Source organism: Aotus nancymaae, unplaced genomic scaffold (genome assembly GCF_030222135.1).
Source record: "Aotus nancymaae isolate 86718 unplaced genomic scaffold, 86718_ANA_hifiasm-v0.15.2.pri h1tg000076l, whole genome shotgun sequence".
Lineage (NCBI taxonomy): Eukaryota > Metazoa > Chordata > Mammalia > Primates > Aotidae > Aotus > Aotus nancymaae.
The window spans coordinates 24,228,766-24,246,964 of NW_026988491.1; the positions used below are offsets into that span (position 1 = coordinate 24,228,766).

Consider the following 18,199-nt stretch of genomic DNA (forward strand, 5'->3'; position numbering starts at 1 on the left):
TGAAGTCTTCGATGGGACCAGGGCCATGGGCAGCAGCCACGCTGCCCGTCCCCCTCCTGTGGGCCTCTGCCTGGCAGGAGGTGTCAGGCCAAGTCCTGTCTGGAAAGTGGCTCGTGCCTCGAGTGACACTCGCCCTGTGCTGGGCCAGCCCTCCCTCCCCATGCGGCCCGTGCTGGGGAGCCTGTGCCCATGTCCATCCTTCAGTGAGACGTTGGCTTCTGCTTCTCCCAGGTGACGTCACCATCTCATCCCCAGACCTGTTCTTCTGGCTGTATCCTCACCAGCCGTGCCATGTTCCTAGAGGCCTGAAAAGGCGGTACTCACCCTTGGCACTGGCCAGGGCTGAACCAGCCCCAACCCCCTTCCCCCATGGGGCTCCCTGCCTCCCCGCTGCTGCCTTGCCTGCTTCTGTGGGATCTGTCATTCTGCTCTGAATGAGACTGAACCCCACCTCCCAAGGTCCACCCCTTGAGGACAGAGCCAGCTGGGGACCAAGATGCTCCCTCTCAGCACACACAGTGCATTTCTGTTCCTGAGGCCCCAGGCACCCTCCAGGCTGGTCCAGGCACTGGCCTCTGCCCCTCAGGCCATGCTGCCCCCATGCTCCCCAGGACTCCTCACTCCCCGCAGAGCACCTCAAGAAACCCCTCCTCTGGTTGCTCCACGAACAGAGCATCCACGTGGCCAGTCTCCCAGGGTCAGGGCCTCAAAAGCTCTGGCACCCCAGGGTGCACATCCTCCACCTGCACCTGACCATCTTCCCAAGGCAACCCTGCCTGCCCACCGAGGCGGAAGGAGCAGAGCCTGCCCAGAGAAATGCAGGCTTGGGAGCAGACCTTTAGCAGACAAGCCCAGCCTGAGATGCGGGTGGTGACCCAGGGCCTGCGGCTAAGGACCTGCCTCAGTTTCCCCAAGCACGCTCCCCAAGACTCAATCACCCCCTTTTCTGGTTCTCGCCCCTCACAGCCTAGTGCAGCCCTGCAGGGGACTCAGCTGGATTGGAGGGCATGTCTCCTGCCTCTCCACTGTCTGCTGCCCACCGGGGGCTGGAATCGCCGACACCCTCCCCTCCCCGACTGGCCACCTTGCCCAGGTGAGTCGGAGGGTGGTTCCGCAGGCCTGGGTGGGTGTTGGTTTGAAGTAGTGCCCCTCCTTGCCCCCGTCTGCCCCTCCTCCTCCCTGAAGATAGGCAGGCATGGCAGGTGGACGGTGCTGTCCCTCTCGTGGAGAAGGAGGGGCTCCAGGAGGACCTTGCACCCATCCCAGATGGCCAGGACTAAGAACCCAGGCCTCCAGCCCCCAGGCCAGGGATCTTCCCTCCACACCAGACTGGCGCTGAGAAATTGGTGAGGTGGAGCCGGGGCCACTGCCACCCACTGCCCTCCTGTGAGAATGTGACCAAGATGGTCAGAAAGGCAGACTGACCACAGAGGCAGCAAACAGTGAGAATGAATGGGGAGGGTGTGAACCTGAGACCCTGGGGCCAGAAGTGAGTGTCCTTCACCAAGGAGGACAGAGGCCAGGCCCAGCCGTTTGGGGACCAGGAAGCTGTAGGAGGGAGTGGGGCCTCTTGTGTAAGAGAACTCGGAGGGCAGCCAGCCCAGCCTGCTGGAGGGGAGCCCAGCCTGGTGCTGTGTGGACACGCATTTTCACCCACCCGCCTGACCCCGGGAGGACCACCCGCAGGCTCGGGATCGAGGAACCTGGGACCCCTGCAGGCCACCCGTGCTGGGGCAGCTCCTCAGAACCTGGAGCTAGGGCCACAGCCTGTCTTCCTGGAGCCTGGAAGGAAGCAGGCTCCCCAGTGCCAAGTCCTGGTGGGCAGCCTCAGGCAGACCCATACCAGGCCCAGGCACTGTGCTGGACTCCCCCAACCCCAGCCTGTTGTGTCAGCCTTCCAGGCTCGCAGAGGGTCCTGCTCTGGGCAGCGGTCACGGAGGTCCTCACACTGGCTGCAGAGAGTAGCAGGTCCTAGGGCACTTGAGCAGAGAGGTGCGCCGTCCTTCCTCTTCTAAAGGGCCCCTTCCCGCGACTCTTCAGTGTCTGGCAGGAAGACACAGCGGCCCTCCCTGTGACTGGAGTCCTGGCCCCAGGGCGGGCCCGCTCTAAGGACCCGATCCGTGGGCTGGGGCAGGGCCGTAGAGGTGGGCACGCAGCTTCAGGGAGCTGGCTGTGGGGTCCGCACGTGCAGCCAACAGACAAGCCATCGCCACGCCCACGCCCGCTTAACTAAGCCCAGCGCCAGCTCCGGGGCAGCCAAGAAGCCGGGTCGTGGAGGAGGAAGTCGTGGGCCCGGGCTGCGCGGCCGGACCAGAGCAGGCGCGTGGGGCAGGCGGGTGGCGCAGCAGCTGGCGGGCAGCGAGTCCTCTGCACGGGCAGCAAATCGCCCGGGCCCCTCGTTGGCCACCGATCCCGCACCCCCGTCAGCGCCGTGGCCCGCAGCGCGCAGCTCCTTGGCCGCCTGGATCCGGCCGCCCCCGGAGAGGGTGGGCGCAGCAAGGGGTCCGGGCGCCCGGGCAGGAGAGTGGGGCGGGTGGGGCTGGGCCGCCTCTCACGCCCTCGGGGCAGAAGGCGCGCGGGGAGGGTCCGGCGTCCGGATGGCTGTGGCCAGCCGGGTCCCCCTAGGGGCCTCGGGACGGTCGGAAGTGGCCGCGCGCCCGGGTCCTTGAACCCTGAGACCCCCGCCGCGTCCGGGTTTTCCGCCGAGCTGGCCATCGACCTCCCGGGGTGCCCCAGCCTGCGGTCCGCCAAGGTCCCGCTGAAACATGAGTCCCGGGTTGGGGAGGGTTCTGGGGCGACCCCAGGAGGACGGAAGAGGCCGATCCCCAGAGGGGAGGGGGCCGGGCGGAGTCCACGTCGGCGCGTTCCCTGATCTCTTGTACTCAGCTCCTCGTGGCCCACTATCAGCTGTCCCTTTCGTGCGGGACTGACGGCTCGCAGAACAGTTGCATTTCAATATCTAATTCGACGTAAAACCATCCTGTGGACGCCGTGCGAGCATTGTCCCCATTCACAGCTTGAGAACTGCGGCCAGAGAACGTGGGCGCGCCTCGCAAGGCCGTGGCAACGGCGGCGGGACTCGAACCCACATTCCGAAGTGCGCGCCAATGATCCTTAGGACCCGGGGACGATGGGGCGGGGCGGGGCCTCGCGCGCGGCTCCCTGGGAAGTGTAGTCCGGAGTCGCGGGTCGGGGCCGAGTAGGAGGCGTCTGGGACTACCCTTCCCGGCATGCCGCGGGGCCGTCGGCGCTTTTGGCCCGTCTGCCCCGCCCCGCCCCGCGGCCCCGGCCCGGCCCGCCCCGCCCCGTCCGTTGAGGGTCTGCGCCGCATGGAGGCCAGCTGAGGAGCGCCGCCGCCTCGCCTCGGTACGCCGCGCGGAGCCGACGGCGCGTGCGTGAGGGCCTGCCATCGGGCTGGGGGCGAGCCCAGGTCAGGGTAGTGGGGGGACTGTGGGGGGCGGGGTGAACGAGCCCGGGGGAGCAGGTCGTGGGGGGCCGAGCCCGGGTCAGGTTTTGGGGCCGGGGGAGCAGGTCGTGGGGGGCCGGGCCCGGGTCAGGTTTTGGGGCCGGGGGAGCAGGTCGTGGGGGTCAGGCCTGGGTCAGGTTTTGGGGCCGTGGGAGCAGGTCGTGGGGGTCAGGCTTGGGTCAGGTTTTGGGGCCGGGGGAGCAGGTCGTGGGGGTCAGGCCCGGGTCAGGTTTGGGGGTCGGGGGAGCAGGTCGTGGGGGGCCGGGCCCGGGTCAGGTTTTGGGGCCGGGGGAGCAGGTCGTGGGGGTCAGGCCTGGGTCAGGTTTTGCGGTCGGGGGAGCAGGTCATGGGGACCGGGCCCGGGTCAGGTCTTGGGACCGGGGGAGCAGGTCGTAGGGGGCCGGGCCCGGGTCAGGTTTTGGGGTCGGGGGAGCAGGTCGTGGGGGTCAGGCCTGGGTCAGGTTTAGGGCGGGCGCAGGCCCCGCGCACTTCCGGGAAGTGCGGCTGCGGAACGGCAGAGCCCCCAGGGCTGGGGCCAGGAGGGTCAGCGGCGGCCTCTCGGGAGGGCGCGGGTCGGACCTCGAGTCCCGGGGTCCTCGCGGGTCAGGGGAACCCCAGGCCCCAGCCACCCCCGCCTACTCCCTGTGGTGGAGCCGGCCGAGATGGGAGCCAAGGAAGGCACGCGTCCCAGTCCTGCGGGCCGTCGGTGTGCTCCTGGGGAAGGCAGAGCAGGAGGCCCCAGACCCCTGTTGTCCCTCCAGCCCCGCTGAGACCTGGGGCTTGACTCGTCTGTAGGTGCCTTTGCCCTTCAAGTGGAGCAGAGCAGGGTTCCCATGTGGGTGAAGTGGACGACAGATCTTCCCCGACTGTGCGCCGCCCAAACTTAAACGGTCTAACAGCTGCCGTGTGTCTTTGTCAAAACTCTTACTAGAAAGATGGAGTAGGAGCTGTCTGGGCATCAGAATCCCAGAAGCAACCAGGACCGTGCTGAGGTGCTGAACTCCCTGCAGGGACTCCTGCAGCCTCGGCAGCCTCCAGGTGGATGAGTCCTGGCTTTCAGGTCCCTGAAGAGGCTGTGGAGGCTGCCAGGCTCAGGGCCCTGTATGTCTCTCCTCCCCACTTGCTGCCACCACCCCTGCAGTGACTGGTGGGGCTCCGTGGGGCTGCTGGCCAGCCTCGATGATGGAGACCCTGATGCTGTGGGATCCGAGGAGGGGGCCTGGCGGGGTGGGTGGGTGGCAGGAGCCTGCAGGGCCTGCTGCATGGTGATCAGTGTGGGGGTTCTGCATTGACTGTGACCAGGTCCCCAGGGATGCGGAGGTGCCAGGTGTGCTGGCAAGAAGGCTTCGGGCTCCGGCTCAGGCATGAGTATTTTCGGCCTCCGCCTCCCTCACCCCCCAGCTCTGCCACACCTGCATGAAGCGCCCCGCCAGACCCAAAGATGCCTGGCCTCAGAAACGGGAAGGAGGGGAGATCAGAGCTCTGGGCCACACCCTGGTCCCTCCAAGTCTGTCATTGCTGCAACACCCAGGTCTGACCAGGTTGGAACCTTGGCTTTCTGAGCTGGTCTAGTGGGAGGTTTGAGAGGTCAGGGTTTTTCTGGGAACTTAGTTTGGTGCCAGCCAGCTTTTGGCCTGCACTAGGAAGCTAGGCTGGAGTCTGGGAGGCAGTTTCTAGTAGGGTGAAGGGGATAGGATGGTGTCTTAGCTCTGGCTACTGTAACAAGACATCACAGAGCAGGAAACTTTAAAAAATAACAGGCTGGGTGTGGCGGCTCACCCCTGTAATCCCAGCACTTTGGGAGGCTGAAGTGGGCAGATCACCTGAGGTCAGGAGTTCAAGATCAGCCTGGCCAACACAGTGAAACCCCATGTCTATTAAAAGTACTGGGACTGCTGGCATGCCTCTGTAGTCCCAGCTACTCTGGAGGCTGAGGCAGGAGAATCGATTAAACCTGGGAGGGAGGGTTTGCAGTGAGCCGAGATAGTGTCACTGCGCTCCAGCCTGGGTGACAGAGTGAGACTGTCTCAAAAAAACAAAAAAATACAAAAATTAGCCTGGCGCCATGGCAGTACCCTGTAATCTCAGCTACTCGGGAGTCTGAGGCAGGAGAATCACTTGAACTGGTGGGTGGGGGAGAGGGCGGAGGTTGCAGTGAGCCGAGATCCAGCTACTGCACTCCAGCCTGGGCAACAGAGCAAGACTCCATCTAAAAAAAAAATGAGGTCTTGTCTTAAACTCTAGATCTCAAACAATTCTCCTGCCTCAGCCTCTCCTGAGTAGCTGGGGCTGTGGGTGAGTAGGCTCCTCCCTCTGTGCCCCACTGGTGCTGGGAAAAGTCTTCAACATAGAAATCTATTTTCTCACAGTTCTAGGGGCCGGATGTCCCAGATGAAAGGTGCTGGTCACTGGTCGCCATGCATCTTCCTGGCTTGTAGACAGGCCCCCTCTGGCTGCATCCTCACCTGGGGAGAGTGAGAGCTGCGTGGTGTCTCTCAGAGGGGGCACTGACCCTGTCACGGGGGCTTCGCCCTCATGACCTCATCTGAACCTGATCACCCCACCTTCTAATATCTTCATATTGGGAGTTGGGGCTTTAACCTGTGGGTTTTGGGGACACAGTCTGAGCAGCGGGACCTGAGCAGGCAGGTGGGATATGCCAGCTGAGGCAGCCCTGGAGCCTGATGCTCACACCGGACATGACATCCTGGGACAGACACCCTGCGGGACGTGCGGGCTGTTGGGAATTTTCAGAGGCTTTATCTGCAGAGGATCCTGGTTTCCAAAGCCAGATGTCCCTTTTTACAGATGAGGAGCAGCACGTGGAGAACAAGTGTCTTCAGAAGCAGGGTCTAGGGTCTCCTGAAATCAGGGTGCTAAAAGTCTTTTCTTGCCCTGTGGGTCCCCACCCCATTCTGTGCCTTAGGGACAGATCGCGCCACGGCAGAGAAGCTCAGGGGCTGAGGCTCAGTGCTAACGCAGCATCTGAATGTGGTTTGTGCTTGCAGCCAAGAGAGGAAAGGTGCCTGTCCCCCCAGAGGGGCAGCCAGGGGTCTGCTGGTCTCCACCGATGGGCCTGAGCGTGCCTGAAAAGGACAAATAGGAAGGGGGCAGCTGCTGTGTGCGCTGACTGGACCTCTAGGCGATGCTCTGTTGGGACCCAGAGGTTGTCGGGGGGAACCAGAGTGGGTACAGCCTGGGAGCAGGGAGCAGGGAGCAGGGAGTCGAGGCTCATCTGTGGGTTTTCCGGGTAGGGCCCTTTGCTGACTGCCAGGCAGCTGGGAGAGGCTGGGGCTCAGCCATACATGTCTTGAGAGCACAGTGCCTGGGAGTAGGCCAGAGGGAAGGGGCCTGGTAACTTCCTGAAATCACCTCTCCAGGGGGCCTCGGCCAGGAAGGAGAGTGCTGGGAGTATGAGGAGGACTGTCAGAGAGACTCCCAGAATCACAGGCTTCAGGTGCTAGGGGGCCTCAGGGGCCTTCCCGCCTGGTGCCGTGCGGGCAGCACACCTCTGCTGAGAGGCTGCAGGGGCCAGGGCTGGGGGCTGGTGCTGCCTCTGGTCGCTCTGACTTTGTGCTGCCCAAGGCTTGGCTCCTGGTCAGGAAGGCTTCTCTACCCCCAGACAGGAGACCTGTGCATGCCCACCCCATGGCACAGCTAGGGTCAGGACCAGTGCCTGCTACTGCATGGAGGTCCCGCCCTGTCTATGGCCATTGGTGCACCCTGGGCCGGCCTCAGAGGCGGGTCTGGCCAGGCTGGATGGAGGGCGGGGCTGACCGCAGACCTGGGGCTGCCACACCCTTGGGGGAAGGGCTGCGGCGACGTGGGCGCCTCCGGTTGGCTAGGCCAACAGCCTCCCACCAGGCTGCACAGGATGTTTCTTTAAGGAGCCTTCCTGTGCACCTCGTGCACCTCGTGTGTGCAGCTGGACCCCAGGGAGGTGGCCGTTTCCTGGGCCGGGTGCTTGTCTGGGCTGGCTGGCTTAGCGGCTGCTCACAACCAATGGGTTGCATCTGTGGAGCTTTCACCTACAAAAGGGGAAGGAGGCAGACCGAGGAGCTGAGGCCTGGCCTTGCTCTGACCGGTGCCAGCAGCGACACTTCCTGGATGTGCTCACCGTTATGACACCCAGGCAGGGTCAGGTCCAGACTCAAACCCAGGTCGAAAGGAGTGGGACCCCCTGCCAGGGCCGAAAGGCCCCAGAAGGGAGCCTGTGGGAGGGCTCCCCTTGCCCTCTGCAGAGGTTCAAGGCCCCTGGGGGCATGAGGATGGGGTTCCCAGGCCAGCCTGGTGTTTATCAGCTGACCTCCCCCCACCCCATGGCCCTGTTGCGCCACGCGCCCCAGGCCAGGCCAGTTCCTCTTCCAGAAGTCCCGGCCATTCTCAGGGTGAGCTGCCCTCCCAGACACCGTACGGAGAGCTCCTTCCTGTTCACAGGTGAGGAAACCCGAGCTTGGAAGCATGTTAACTGGGATTGTGTGGCCAGGACCCAGCTGGGTCTGTGAGTCCTAGCGGGAGCCAGAGTCTGTGCTTGCTGCAGCTGTATGCCCACAGGGTGTACAGAGGAAAGGAACCTGACATAGCATCTTATTACTCATTGTTCCTCTTTATTACGAGTTCTGAGAAGTGGGCAGCAATAGTGACATGGAAATGACCCCAGACGCACAGGCAGGCATCTGCGGAGAACCTGGCAGCAGCCCCTTCTGAAGCATGTCCTACAGGCCCGGCCACAGGACCTTCTGAGGCACATTCTAGAACCCCGGCCATGGACCATTCTGAGGCGCATCCTAGAACCCTGGCCACGGGACCTTCCCAGGCACATCCTACAAGCCGGGCCACAGGACCTTCCCAGGCGCATCCTACAAGCCCGGCCGCGGGATCTTCCCAGGCGCATCCTACAAGCCCGGCCACGGGACCTTCCCAGGCACATCCTAGAACCCCGGCCACGGCCCCTTCCGAGGCACTTCCTAGAACCCCGGCCGCGGGACCTTCCCAGGCGCATCCTAGAACCCCGGCCGCGGGACCTTCCCAGGCGCATCCTAGAACCCCGGCCACAGCCCCTTCCCAGGCGCATCCTAGAAGCCCGGCCGCGGCCCCTTCCGAGGCGCATCCTAGAATCCCGGCCACGGGACCTTCCCAGGCGCATCCTAGAACCCCGGCCACGGCCCCTTCCGAGGCGCATCCTAGAATCCCGGCCACGGGATCTTCCCAGGCGCATCCTACAAGCCCGGCCGCGGCCCCTTCCCAGGCACATCCTAGAAGCCCGGCCACAGCCCCTTCCGAGGCGCATCCTAGAAGCCCGGCCACGGGACCTTCCCAGGCGCATCCTAGAACCCCGGCCACGGCCCCTTCCGAGGCGCATCCTAGAATCCCGGCCACGGGATCTTCCCAGGCGCATCCTACAAGCCCGGCTGCGGCCCCTTCCCAGGCGCATCCTAGAAGCCTGGCTGTGGCCCCTTCCCAGGCGCATCCTAGAACTCCGGCCGCAGCCCCTTCCCAGGCTCATCCTAGAAGCCTGGCTGCGGGACCTTCCCAGGCTCATCCTACAAGCCCGGCCGCGGGACCTTCTCAGGCGCATCCTACAAGCCCGGCCACGGCCCCTTCCCAGGCGCATCCTAGAACTCCGGCCACAGCCCCTTCCCAGGCTCATCCTAGAAGCCCGGCCGCGGGACCTTCCCAGGCGCATCCTAGGAGCCCTGTCGTTTCCCCCCAGATGCTCATCTCTGACTGATGCAGACACTTCAAGACAAAACCACAATACCGGGCACAACTAGGCAGCTTAGAATAGTTTCCAACAGCTCATCGTTTTTATTTTTTACTTTACTTTTTTGAGACAGAGTCTCACTCTGTTGCCCAGGCTGGAGTGCAGTGGCACAATTTCAGCTCACTATAATCTCCACCTCCTGGATTCAAGCGATTCTCCTGCCTCAGCCTCCTGAATAGCTGGAACTACAGGCATGCACCACCATGCCCAGATAATTTTTGTATTTTTTTTTAGTACAGACAGGGTTTCACCACGTTGGCCAGGCTGGTCTCCAACTTCTGTCCTCAGGTGATCCGTCCACCTTGGCTTCCCAAAGTGCTGGGATTACAGGCGTGAGCCACTGCACCCAGCCCACGTTTTTTTTTTCGAGAAGGAGCCACCCAGGCTGGAGTGCAGTGATGTGATCTTGGCTCACTGCAACCTCCGCCTCCCGGGTTCAAGCAGTTCTCCTGCCTCAGCCTCCGCAGTAGCTGGGATTATAGGTGTGCGCCACCACGCCTGGTTAATTTGTGTATTTTTAGTAGAGATGGGGTTTTGCCAGGCTGGTCTTGAACTCCTAAGCTCAGGCAATCTGCCCTCCTTGGCCTCCCAAAGTGCCAGGATTATAGGCGTGACCCACCACACCTGGCCTGTTTTGAGTATTTTAATGACTCCGCCTGGCGACACATCCATCCGCCAGGACATGCACGAGCTGTTGACTTTGTAAATACTGGCTCCTGGTGTTCCAGGGCTGAGCACATTCAGGAAGAGCCACGTGGGAGGACAGTCCCTGCCCCGGCCTCGGAGAGCTCCATGCAGGTCTTGCAGTGCCTTGCGGGCCTTGGCTGGTGTGTGCCTCCGGCGCTGCAGGCTCCTGGCTGTTTCCTTTCTCTCCCTCAGGAGAGTCAGTGGGGAGCTATGGCACCTCGGGGCAGCCTCCTCGCGTGGCAGCCCCAGCCTGTCCAGGTTTCCAGCATGGGCCTTCCATGCTCCATTTGCCTTTTTTTCTCTTAAACTGGGAGAGAAGTTCTTGGCTGCGAACATGCTGACTTGTGTGCTTTGCGGATTCCTCCATCTGTACTGACTCTGTGCTAACATTGTTGCCTGGGCCGTAGTCACCAAAAGGGGAAGTGGCTTTGTTCCGAAGGCCCTGGAGTCTGCGCCACTGGTCAACAGCCATATTGCTGTGTCCTGAGACCATGCATGGACCCCAGGCTGCCTTCCTGTGTGTGCCCGCCGTGCCGTGGTGGGAGTGGGCCGCCCTGGCCCTGTTCTGAGTGAGGCCCGTGCACCAGCAACCCACCTAGGCCCGTTTGCATTTTGCTTTGGGCGGGGGTCCCCGGGGACCTGCTGGCCTTTTTCCACCCAGCCCTGACCAGAATGGACCCTGGACCTCAGTAGCTTTTCATGGGCAGGATGCAGTAGGGGATATGGGGGAAGGAGGCCACAGTCCCGCCCAACAGATGGTTCTAGACCAGGCATTATGCAGTGAGCCCTGTGCCAGGCCTGGGGCTCCAGGTGGCAACTCCACTTCTCATGCCTCTCCTCAGGCTCCCCACTGGTGCAGGAAGTCACTACCCAGCCATGAACGGGGAGGAGCAGCAGCCAGCGCATGAGGTAAGGTAGGGCTGGGCTATTTGCACAGAGGCGTGGGGGCCTCTCCACTGTGTGGGCTCCTGGGGTCAGTCCGTGGCTGCTGCTCTGCAAAGATGATCTTCACAGGGTTCTCCAGGGTCAGGCAGGAGGCACCTCTGAGGGAGAGGGGTCCTGGACTGGTATGCCTGGTGGCCCTGTCTGCCCAGCTTGATGGTGGCCCTGCCAGTGATGGCCAAGCAGGAGGAGTCCTGGCAGTGCAAGGCCTAGGCTCCACGGAGCGGCCACGGGGCCCTTTCCAGGGTGTGTGGTCCATGGGGTAGGCATGGAGCCCTGGCTTTCCGGGGTGCGTGGACCCTGACTTGAACTCTCCCTTCACCTGCAGGCTGATGTGGAACCCGTTGTGCCGTCGGAGGCTTCAGAGTTGGTGCCCAGGGTGCTTTCTGGAGACCCCCAGAACCTGTGTACGTCTCCCTCAGGGCCCCAGGCACGTTCCCTGGTGTTGGGCTATTGAGTCAAGGAGAAGGGGGAGGAGGCCGACCACCGTCAGGGGCTTGGAGTCTGTGGCCAAGACCTGGGGTGGGCGCTGCTAGGCCCAGTGCCCTAGAGGGCAGACCTGACCCCCAACAACAGCTGCTCCTAGGCCCTGCCTGGCAGCAGAGCCTCTTGGAAGGGCTGCCGGCAGCACAGGCCGGCCTTGGGCATAGGGGGCTGTTGAGCACAAGGAGTGTGAGAAGGATGAGAGCCCCTCCTATGGCGGGGATACCGGCTTTGCCTCCTCAGAGCCCCTCCCCTAGCTGAGCCCCCTGGGGCGCCCACCCCTCCACTGTCCACCATGCTGTGTGTCACCCACAGCAGCCCCTAAGCTCGCCCTCACAATGTGTATGGGGCACAGGATTCCTGAGGCCCTGGCTTCTCAAAGGCGTCCAGCTCACAGAGGTGGTAGCCAGTGTTCCCATTGCCAGGCAGGCCAAGCGTGTGGAACATGGGGCTCAGGGAGCGCGCGGGGCGTGGGGCTGGTCGGGGAGCACGTGGGGCGTGGGGCTCATCGGGGAGCTTGTGGGGCATGGGGCTCAGGAAGCGTGGGGCTCAGGGAGCGTGTGGAGTGTGGGGCTGGTCGGGGAGCGTGTGGGGCATGGGGCTCAGGAAGCGTGGGGCTCAGGGAGCGTGTGGAGCATGGGGCTGGTCGGGCAGCGTGTGGGGCTGGTCGGGCAGCATGTGGGGCTGGTCAGGGAGCGTGTGGGACGTGGGGCTCGGGGAGCACGTGGAGCGTGGGGCTGGTCGGGGAGCGCGTGGGGCGTGGGGCTCGTCGGGGAGTGCCTGGGGCGTGGGGCTCATATGGGAGCGTGTGGCTCAGGGAGTGTGTGGGGCGTGGGGCTCAGGCAGCGTGTGGCTCAGGGAGTGTGTGAGGTGTCGGGCTCAGGGAGCACGTGGGGCGTGGGGCTCATCGGGGAGCCTGTGCCCCGTACCTTTCAGTCCTCAGAACCTGGGAGGGTCACAGAGCCCAGGCTGCCAGCAGGCACCACGCCACAATGGCCTGTGCTATCGTTGCAGCCGACGTGGACGCCTTCAACTTGCTCCTGGAGATGAAGCTGAAGCGGCGGCGCCAGCGGCCCAACCTGCCACGCACCGTGACCCAGCTGGTAGCTGAGGACGGGAGCAGGGTGTATGTGGTGGGGACAGCCCACTTCAGCGACGACAGCAAGAGGGACGTGGTGAAGGTGAGCGCCGTCGCCCGCCACGGCCCGGATGCAGGTTGGTGATAAGCTCCTGCCTGCGTCCTGCACTCATGGAGGGCCCATGTGCCCATGTGTCTCAGTGGCCACTGTGGGGCCGAGTCCCCTGTGCGCTGCAGGCCGCCTACTTCAACACTCCATGGTCCCTGGGAGTGGCAAGGTGGGCTTCCTGCCTGGGAGCCGTGAACGCCTGGTGGGTCTTCCCACTCTAACAAGTGAACCAGCTTCCAGCTTCCTCTCTTCTTGTTAGAGAATTGAACTGTCACTACAGCATCAGAGTTAGCTAGCACTGGGGTGAAGCCAATGCTGGCCTGCCCTGGGGTGGGGCCCCGAGTGCTGGTGTCCACTGTGCCGAGGGGCGTGAAACAGGCCATGTCCCCGAGGTGTGACTCACGGCCGTTGCAGACCATCCGGGAGGTCCAGCCTGACGTGGTGGTCGTGGAGCTCTGCCAGTACCGCGTGTCCATGCTGAAGATGGATGAGAGCACGCTGCTGCGGGAGGCCCAGGAGCTCAGCCTGGAGAAGCTGCAGCAGGCTGTGAGGCAGGTATGCAGCAAGGGCCAGGGTTGGGGTTGGGGTCGGGCTCGGGGTCAAAGCTACCCGTGTGCCTGGGTCCCTCCCACAGCCCATGCTCCCCGTCGATGTGGCCGTGCCTGGCCTGCCCTGGGGCTCTGCCGGGTTGGGGACCTCCCCCAGGCCAGGGGAAAGGAATGAGGCTCCGTTACTGGGTTTCAGGCAAGGGAGGAGGAGATGGGTGGCTCTCCGAGCCAAGGCAGGGGCTGGTCGCCTGAGGACGGGGTTGCTGAGCAGTCGCTGGGATGGGGCAGGTCTCGGTGCAAGGTTGGCCTCCCAGGCCCAAAGTGGGGCTCAGAACTCCTGTTCCCCCTCCTCCAGCCCTGTGGTGACCTAAGAGGCAGGACTTTCTCATGTCTCTTTTTGTTTTTTTCTGTTGAGACAGAGTCTTGCTCTGTCGCCAAGCTGGAGTGCAGTGGCATGGTCTCAGCTGACCGCAACCTCTGACTCCCAGGTTCAAGCCATTCTCCTGCCTCAGCTTCCCAAGTAGCTGGGACTACAGGCTTGCACCACCATGCCCGGTTAATTTTTGTATGTTTAGTAGAGACAGGGTTTTACCATGTTGGCCAGGCTAGTCTTGAACTCCTGACCTCGTGATTCACCCACCTCAGCTTCCCAAAGCGGTGGGATTACAGGCATGAGCCACTGTGCCTGATCAATCTTTGTGTTTTCAGAGGGGACCCAGCTTGCCTTCTCCCTTGATTAAAGGAAACCACTGTAATGAGATGTTGTAGAAATGTCCGCAAACATTTGGCACCTGCCTTTCATTTTTTAGTTTCTCCAGGTGAGGGAAGTCACCAAAGACCTCTGTGAGCTGCCTTGCAGAGGGCGGTCCCCAGTCCAGCCAGGGCCCAGCACCGGGCAGCCCCTCTGCCAGAGCCTGGGGCCCAGGAATCTCAAAGGGGCACAGACATCAGCAGGGCTGTGGTGCTGACTGCTGCGGCGTCACAGAGGGAAGAGGGTGTGGGGCAGGGTCTGGGAGACACCAGGTGCCACTTCACCTGTCCCCTCCCGAGGGAGCCGGGAAGGCTCCCTGTGCCCCAGTGTCTGGGTTTCTACTGGGGTCAGTCACAAGCCTGGCCCAGCTCAGGCCCCAGCCCCTCCAGAGGTGGAGTCGGTCCCAGCAAACCAAGGCCTGTGCCCATCTCACCCTCAGCCTGGACTCTCCAGGGTGGCCTGGGCCCCTGGGAAACACAGGCACTCTGTCAGGCGGGGCTCGCCCAGGGCTCAGGGCCGGGCCTTCCCTGGGCGCATGCAGGGTGCGAGCAGTCGTCTGGCGGCGCATGGCCCCCGGGCTTTGCTCCCCTTCCCAGGGAGGCATCTTCCACACATGGACAGCCCCTTGGCCCCAGCCGGGCCTTAGGCTGCGATTGCTGTGATGTGGGTGGCCTGGTGTCTGCACCTGTGGCGGTGCTGTGCTGGCCCCAGCAGGCGGGTGTGACCTGCGAGCCTGCCTGCCCAGCACTGAGCGTTTGAGAAGTGACCTTTGAGAAGTGCCTGTTGGGCTAGAACTCCCTGCTCTGGTCTGACCTTCTGCTTGCTAGGGTGGTCCTATGCCTGTCGGGGAGGGGGCGGAGGACACAGCACAGGGGCTGGGGTGGGGCTCTGTGCTGGTGCCCCCTGCGCACCCCTGCCCCCTACCCAGCTGACACCCGCTCCCTCTCTGCAGAACAGGCTCACGTGACCCCCACCCCCAGCACCCGCTCCCTCTCTCTGCAGAACGGGCTCATCACCCCCTACCCCCGCCCCTCTCTCTACAGAACGGGCTCATGTCGGGGCTTATGCAGATGCTGCTGCTGAAGGTGTCTGCGCACATCACGGAGCAGCTGGGCATGGCTCCAGGCGGCGAGTTCAGGGAGGCCTTCAAGGAGGTGGGCACAGGGCAAGGTGGTGGGTGAGCACGGGACGTGGCTCGCAGGGGTGGCCCTGGGCTCCCACGGCTTCCCAACATGCAGCCTCTGCTCCAGGCCAGCAAGGTGCCTTTCTGCAAGTTCCACCTGGGCGACCGGCCCATCCCCGTCACCTTCAAGAGGGCCATTGCTGCACTTTCCTTCTGGCAGAAAGTCAGGCTGGCTTGGGGCCTGTGCTTCCTCTCAGACCCCATCAGGTAGGGTTGCCCCCAGGACCCCGGGTGGCCTGCAGGGTGGTTTGTGGGAGGCTCTAGGTCCTCCTGTGTGTGTCCAAGCGTGGCCACGCCTGCCCAGGCTGAGCCTCACTCAAGGCCTTCCCTCCTACCCTTTCGTTTCCACCATAATCCCAAACAAATGTGCTGTGGCCCCTGCCTGGCACCCAGGGTGCCAGCCCCCGCCACTGCCCCGTCCCTGTGGGGCTGCAGCCACCCCTCTCCACAGCAAGGATGACGTGGAGCGCTGCAAGCAGAAGGACCTGCTGGAGCAGATGATGGCCGAGATGATCGGCGAGTTCCCTGACCTGCACCGCACCATTGTCTCCGAGCGTGATGTCTACCTGACCTACATGCTGCGCCAGGCCGCCCGGCGCCTCGAGCTGCCTCGGGCCTCTGACGGTGACGGCCGCCCATGGGCACGGGGCCCCTGTGAGGCTGAGGCCCGAGCAGGTACTAATCCCTTGTCCCTCCCCACAGCCGAGCCCAGGAAGTGTGTCCCCTCCGTGGTTGTGGGCGTCGTGGGCATGGGGCACGTGCCTGGCATAGAGAAGAACTGGAGCACCGACCTCAACATCCAGGAGATCATGACGTAAGCGCCCACCTCCCGAGGCCCGGCCCGCCCCGAGAGCCCCCCAGGTGGAGGCTGAGCCCCTGGGAGGCCAGCCATACAAGGCAGTGAGCGGGGCCTGGGGTGTGGGGAGCCCACGCCCAGCCAGGCCCAGCGCCCCCTCCCTCCCCCAGCGTGCCCCCGCCGTCCATCTCCGGCAGAGTGTCTCGGCTGGCCGTGAAGGCCGCCTTCTTCGGCTTGCTGGGCTACAGCCTGTACTGGATGGGCCGCCGCACCGCCAGCCTGGTCCTGTCGCTGCCCGCCGCGCAGTACTGCCTGCAGAGGGTGACTGAGGCGCGGCACAAGTAGGAGCTGCTCCCCACATGCTCAGGGGCCCCTGAGGAGCCGCTGCCCCCGAGGCACTTCCTGGATGCCAGGCGCATCCAAGCCCACCTGAGGCCCCTGCCACCCCCCATGGGGGTCTAGGTCGGGCCTCACCTGCCCTCCCGGTCCCATCACCCCTCCCCCAGCCCACCCAAATAAAGAATTATTTAACTGTCTCAGCTCAGGCCTCCCGCAGCCCCTCCCCTCCCACACTGCAGGGGCCGTTCACCGGCTTCTGGACAAGACGCCCAGCTCCGGGGGACAGGGGCTTGGAGAAGAGGCCAAGGCATACGCCCTCTCAGCCCTGGTGGCGGGCAGGGCACAATGGCCACTGTCCCTACCTCACTGTGCCTTCCTGTGCTCTGGCCATGGGAGCGTCCTACCAGGGGCGGCTCCTGGGAGCTCCCTGGCAGGCAAGAACTGGGAAAGGCCCGGCCCTCGAGCTCCAGCCGACCCCACCATGCCCCTGGCATCCTGGGCCTGGCTGCCACCTCCTCGACGCCATCTGCCAGCAGGGATTCTGTGTTTTTGGCTTTTTTAATGTCTCAAAATCTTTTACTCAGGTAATTTTAACTTCAAAGAGAAAAACTGAAGTAAATGTCAAAAAAACACCAGCCTTAAATCCGGAGGGACAGAATTTGTGTTCTTGGGTCTGTCCCGAGTGGGCTTGTATGCAGCCGAATGTCAGCTCTGGGCCCAGGTGGGGCCTCAGCTGGGAGCCTGTGTCCTGAGCCCCCCAGAGCAAGGGGGTGCCCAGGGTCGTCCAGGCCCTCTGTGGACAGACTGTGTGTGCCTGGCTCCTGCTAGGCTGCCCCCTCAAGCCTCCTGCCTGGCGGCCACCTGTGTGCAGGCAGTCCCTCCTGGTTGTCCAGGACATAGCCTGTGCAGCCTCAGCCTGGACCCCGGCGATCTCTGGTTGTGTCTGCTGACTCAATGTTGAATCAAATCGGGTGTGCGTCAGGAGCTGGCCGTGTCCTTCCTGCCACACTCGGGGATTCGTCCCATAGAAACTAAAATAAATTCTAATTTTTGAAACTCCTGTTTTGTGATGTGTGGAAATGGTGCTCAGGGTAATGAAGGACCCTGGTCTCTTCCCTGTGCTCCCAGGCAGCGGGTGCTGGCAGCCCTGCCAGAGCCCTTGGGGAACTTGCCTGGTTCCCAGCAAAGGAGACAGGGCCACTGTCCTCCATGCTGACCTGTGGGATCCAAGTGGCCTGACACGACCCTCCATACCCAGTCCCACAGATTCCAGAGTGTGGATCAGACTGAGGCCAGGGAGCGAAAAGACGGGTCAGAAGGTTCCAGGGCCTGAGAGCTAACACCTGCCCAAGAGGATGCTCGGAACAGGTGTGGCCACAGTGCCTGGAAGGGACTGCTGCAGAAGGGAAGGATGGACTGCAGGGGAGTGTCGGGCACTGGGACATCACCACGTTGTGCCTTATCCACGTCACCCACCCACCCATGCGGAGGGTCCTGAGGGCTCCGCCAGGCTGCCCCGAAGCGCAGAGCTGCGGTCACGAGGGGTCTCGGAAGCCCACGCTGTGGCCCCAGGAGAAGGTTCTGGATGCAGCTTCTGGAAGTGAAGGGTGGACTCGCGGCGCTGTCGGAATAAAAGGAAACCACAGGCAGGCGGGAAGCGCGTCCAGGGTCCGCGGACACCCGCCTCTCAGACCGTCCTCTGGGGCCCGGTCGGGGAGGACATGGAAAGCGGAAGGGCCTCAGGCTCGTCTGAACCCCCGCGTTCATTCGGCCAAACGAAACCCAAACTCCTCCCCCGCGGGTCGGGTCCCTCAAGCCAGCCGCGGACGCCGGTGCCCGCCCAGCCCTCTGGGAGTGTCTGCGCCTGCGGCCTCGCGGGGCCTCTCCGAGCGCAGGCCCGGTTCCGGGGGCGGTGCCGGGTCCAAGACCCCTTCCCTCCTAGACAACAGGAGAGGGGCCCGAGAGGCGGGAGACCAGGGACCAGATCCCCGAGAGGCGGCGCGAGGCTCCGGCGGCCCAGAGCCGCGGCGGGGGCCGGGTGGGGTCCCGGCCG

General features: G+C 63.6%; 1 protein-coding gene across 11 annotated transcripts; it reads left to right on the forward strand.

Annotated features, from left to right (window-relative positions):
* Positions 1–1,013: 1,013 nt before the first annotated feature.
* On the forward strand, positions 1,014–17,202 carry TRABD (TraB domain containing). Of its 11 annotated transcripts, none has more exons than XM_064368252.1 (10): positions 1,014–1,093; positions 10,760–10,826; positions 11,188–11,266; positions 12,357–12,523; positions 12,944–13,084; positions 14,872–14,982; positions 15,067–15,218; positions 15,463–15,635; positions 15,714–15,825; positions 15,978–17,202. In XM_064368252.1, exons 2-10 carry the CDS (start codon positions 10,794–10,796, stop codon positions 16,150–16,152), a joined length of 1,143 nt encoding a protein of 380 aa, XP_064224322.1. In that variant the 5' UTR covers positions 1,014–1,093; positions 10,760–10,793; the 3' UTR covers positions 16,153–17,202. The 11 variants fall into 11 exon arrangements, with proteins under 11 accessions (XP_064224322.1, XP_064224326.1, XP_064224323.1 ...); XM_064368256.1 differs by lacking the exon at positions 1,014–1,093 and adding an exon at positions 3,303–3,430 and having other exon boundaries at positions 15,079–15,218; XM_064368253.1 differs by lacking the exon at positions 1,014–1,093 and adding an exon at positions 3,303–3,366.
* The last annotated feature ends 997 nt before the right edge of the window (positions 17,203–18,199 follow it).

Excerpts from the sequence above, each read along its gene's own strand:
- TRABD (XM_064368250.1), top strand. The coding sequence starts at position 4,883 with ATGAAGCGCCCCGCCAGACCCAAAGATGCCTGGCCTCAGAAACGGGAA. Across the intron at positions 11,267-12,356 it reads TGGAGACCCCCAGAACCTGT|CCGACGTGGACGCCTTCAAC; the intron begins GTACGTCTCCCT and ends CTATCGTTGCAG. Across the intron at positions 15,826-15,977 it reads AACATCCAGGAGATCATGAC|CGTGCCCCCGCCGTCCATCT; the intron begins GTAAGCGCCCAC and ends TCCCTCCCCCAG.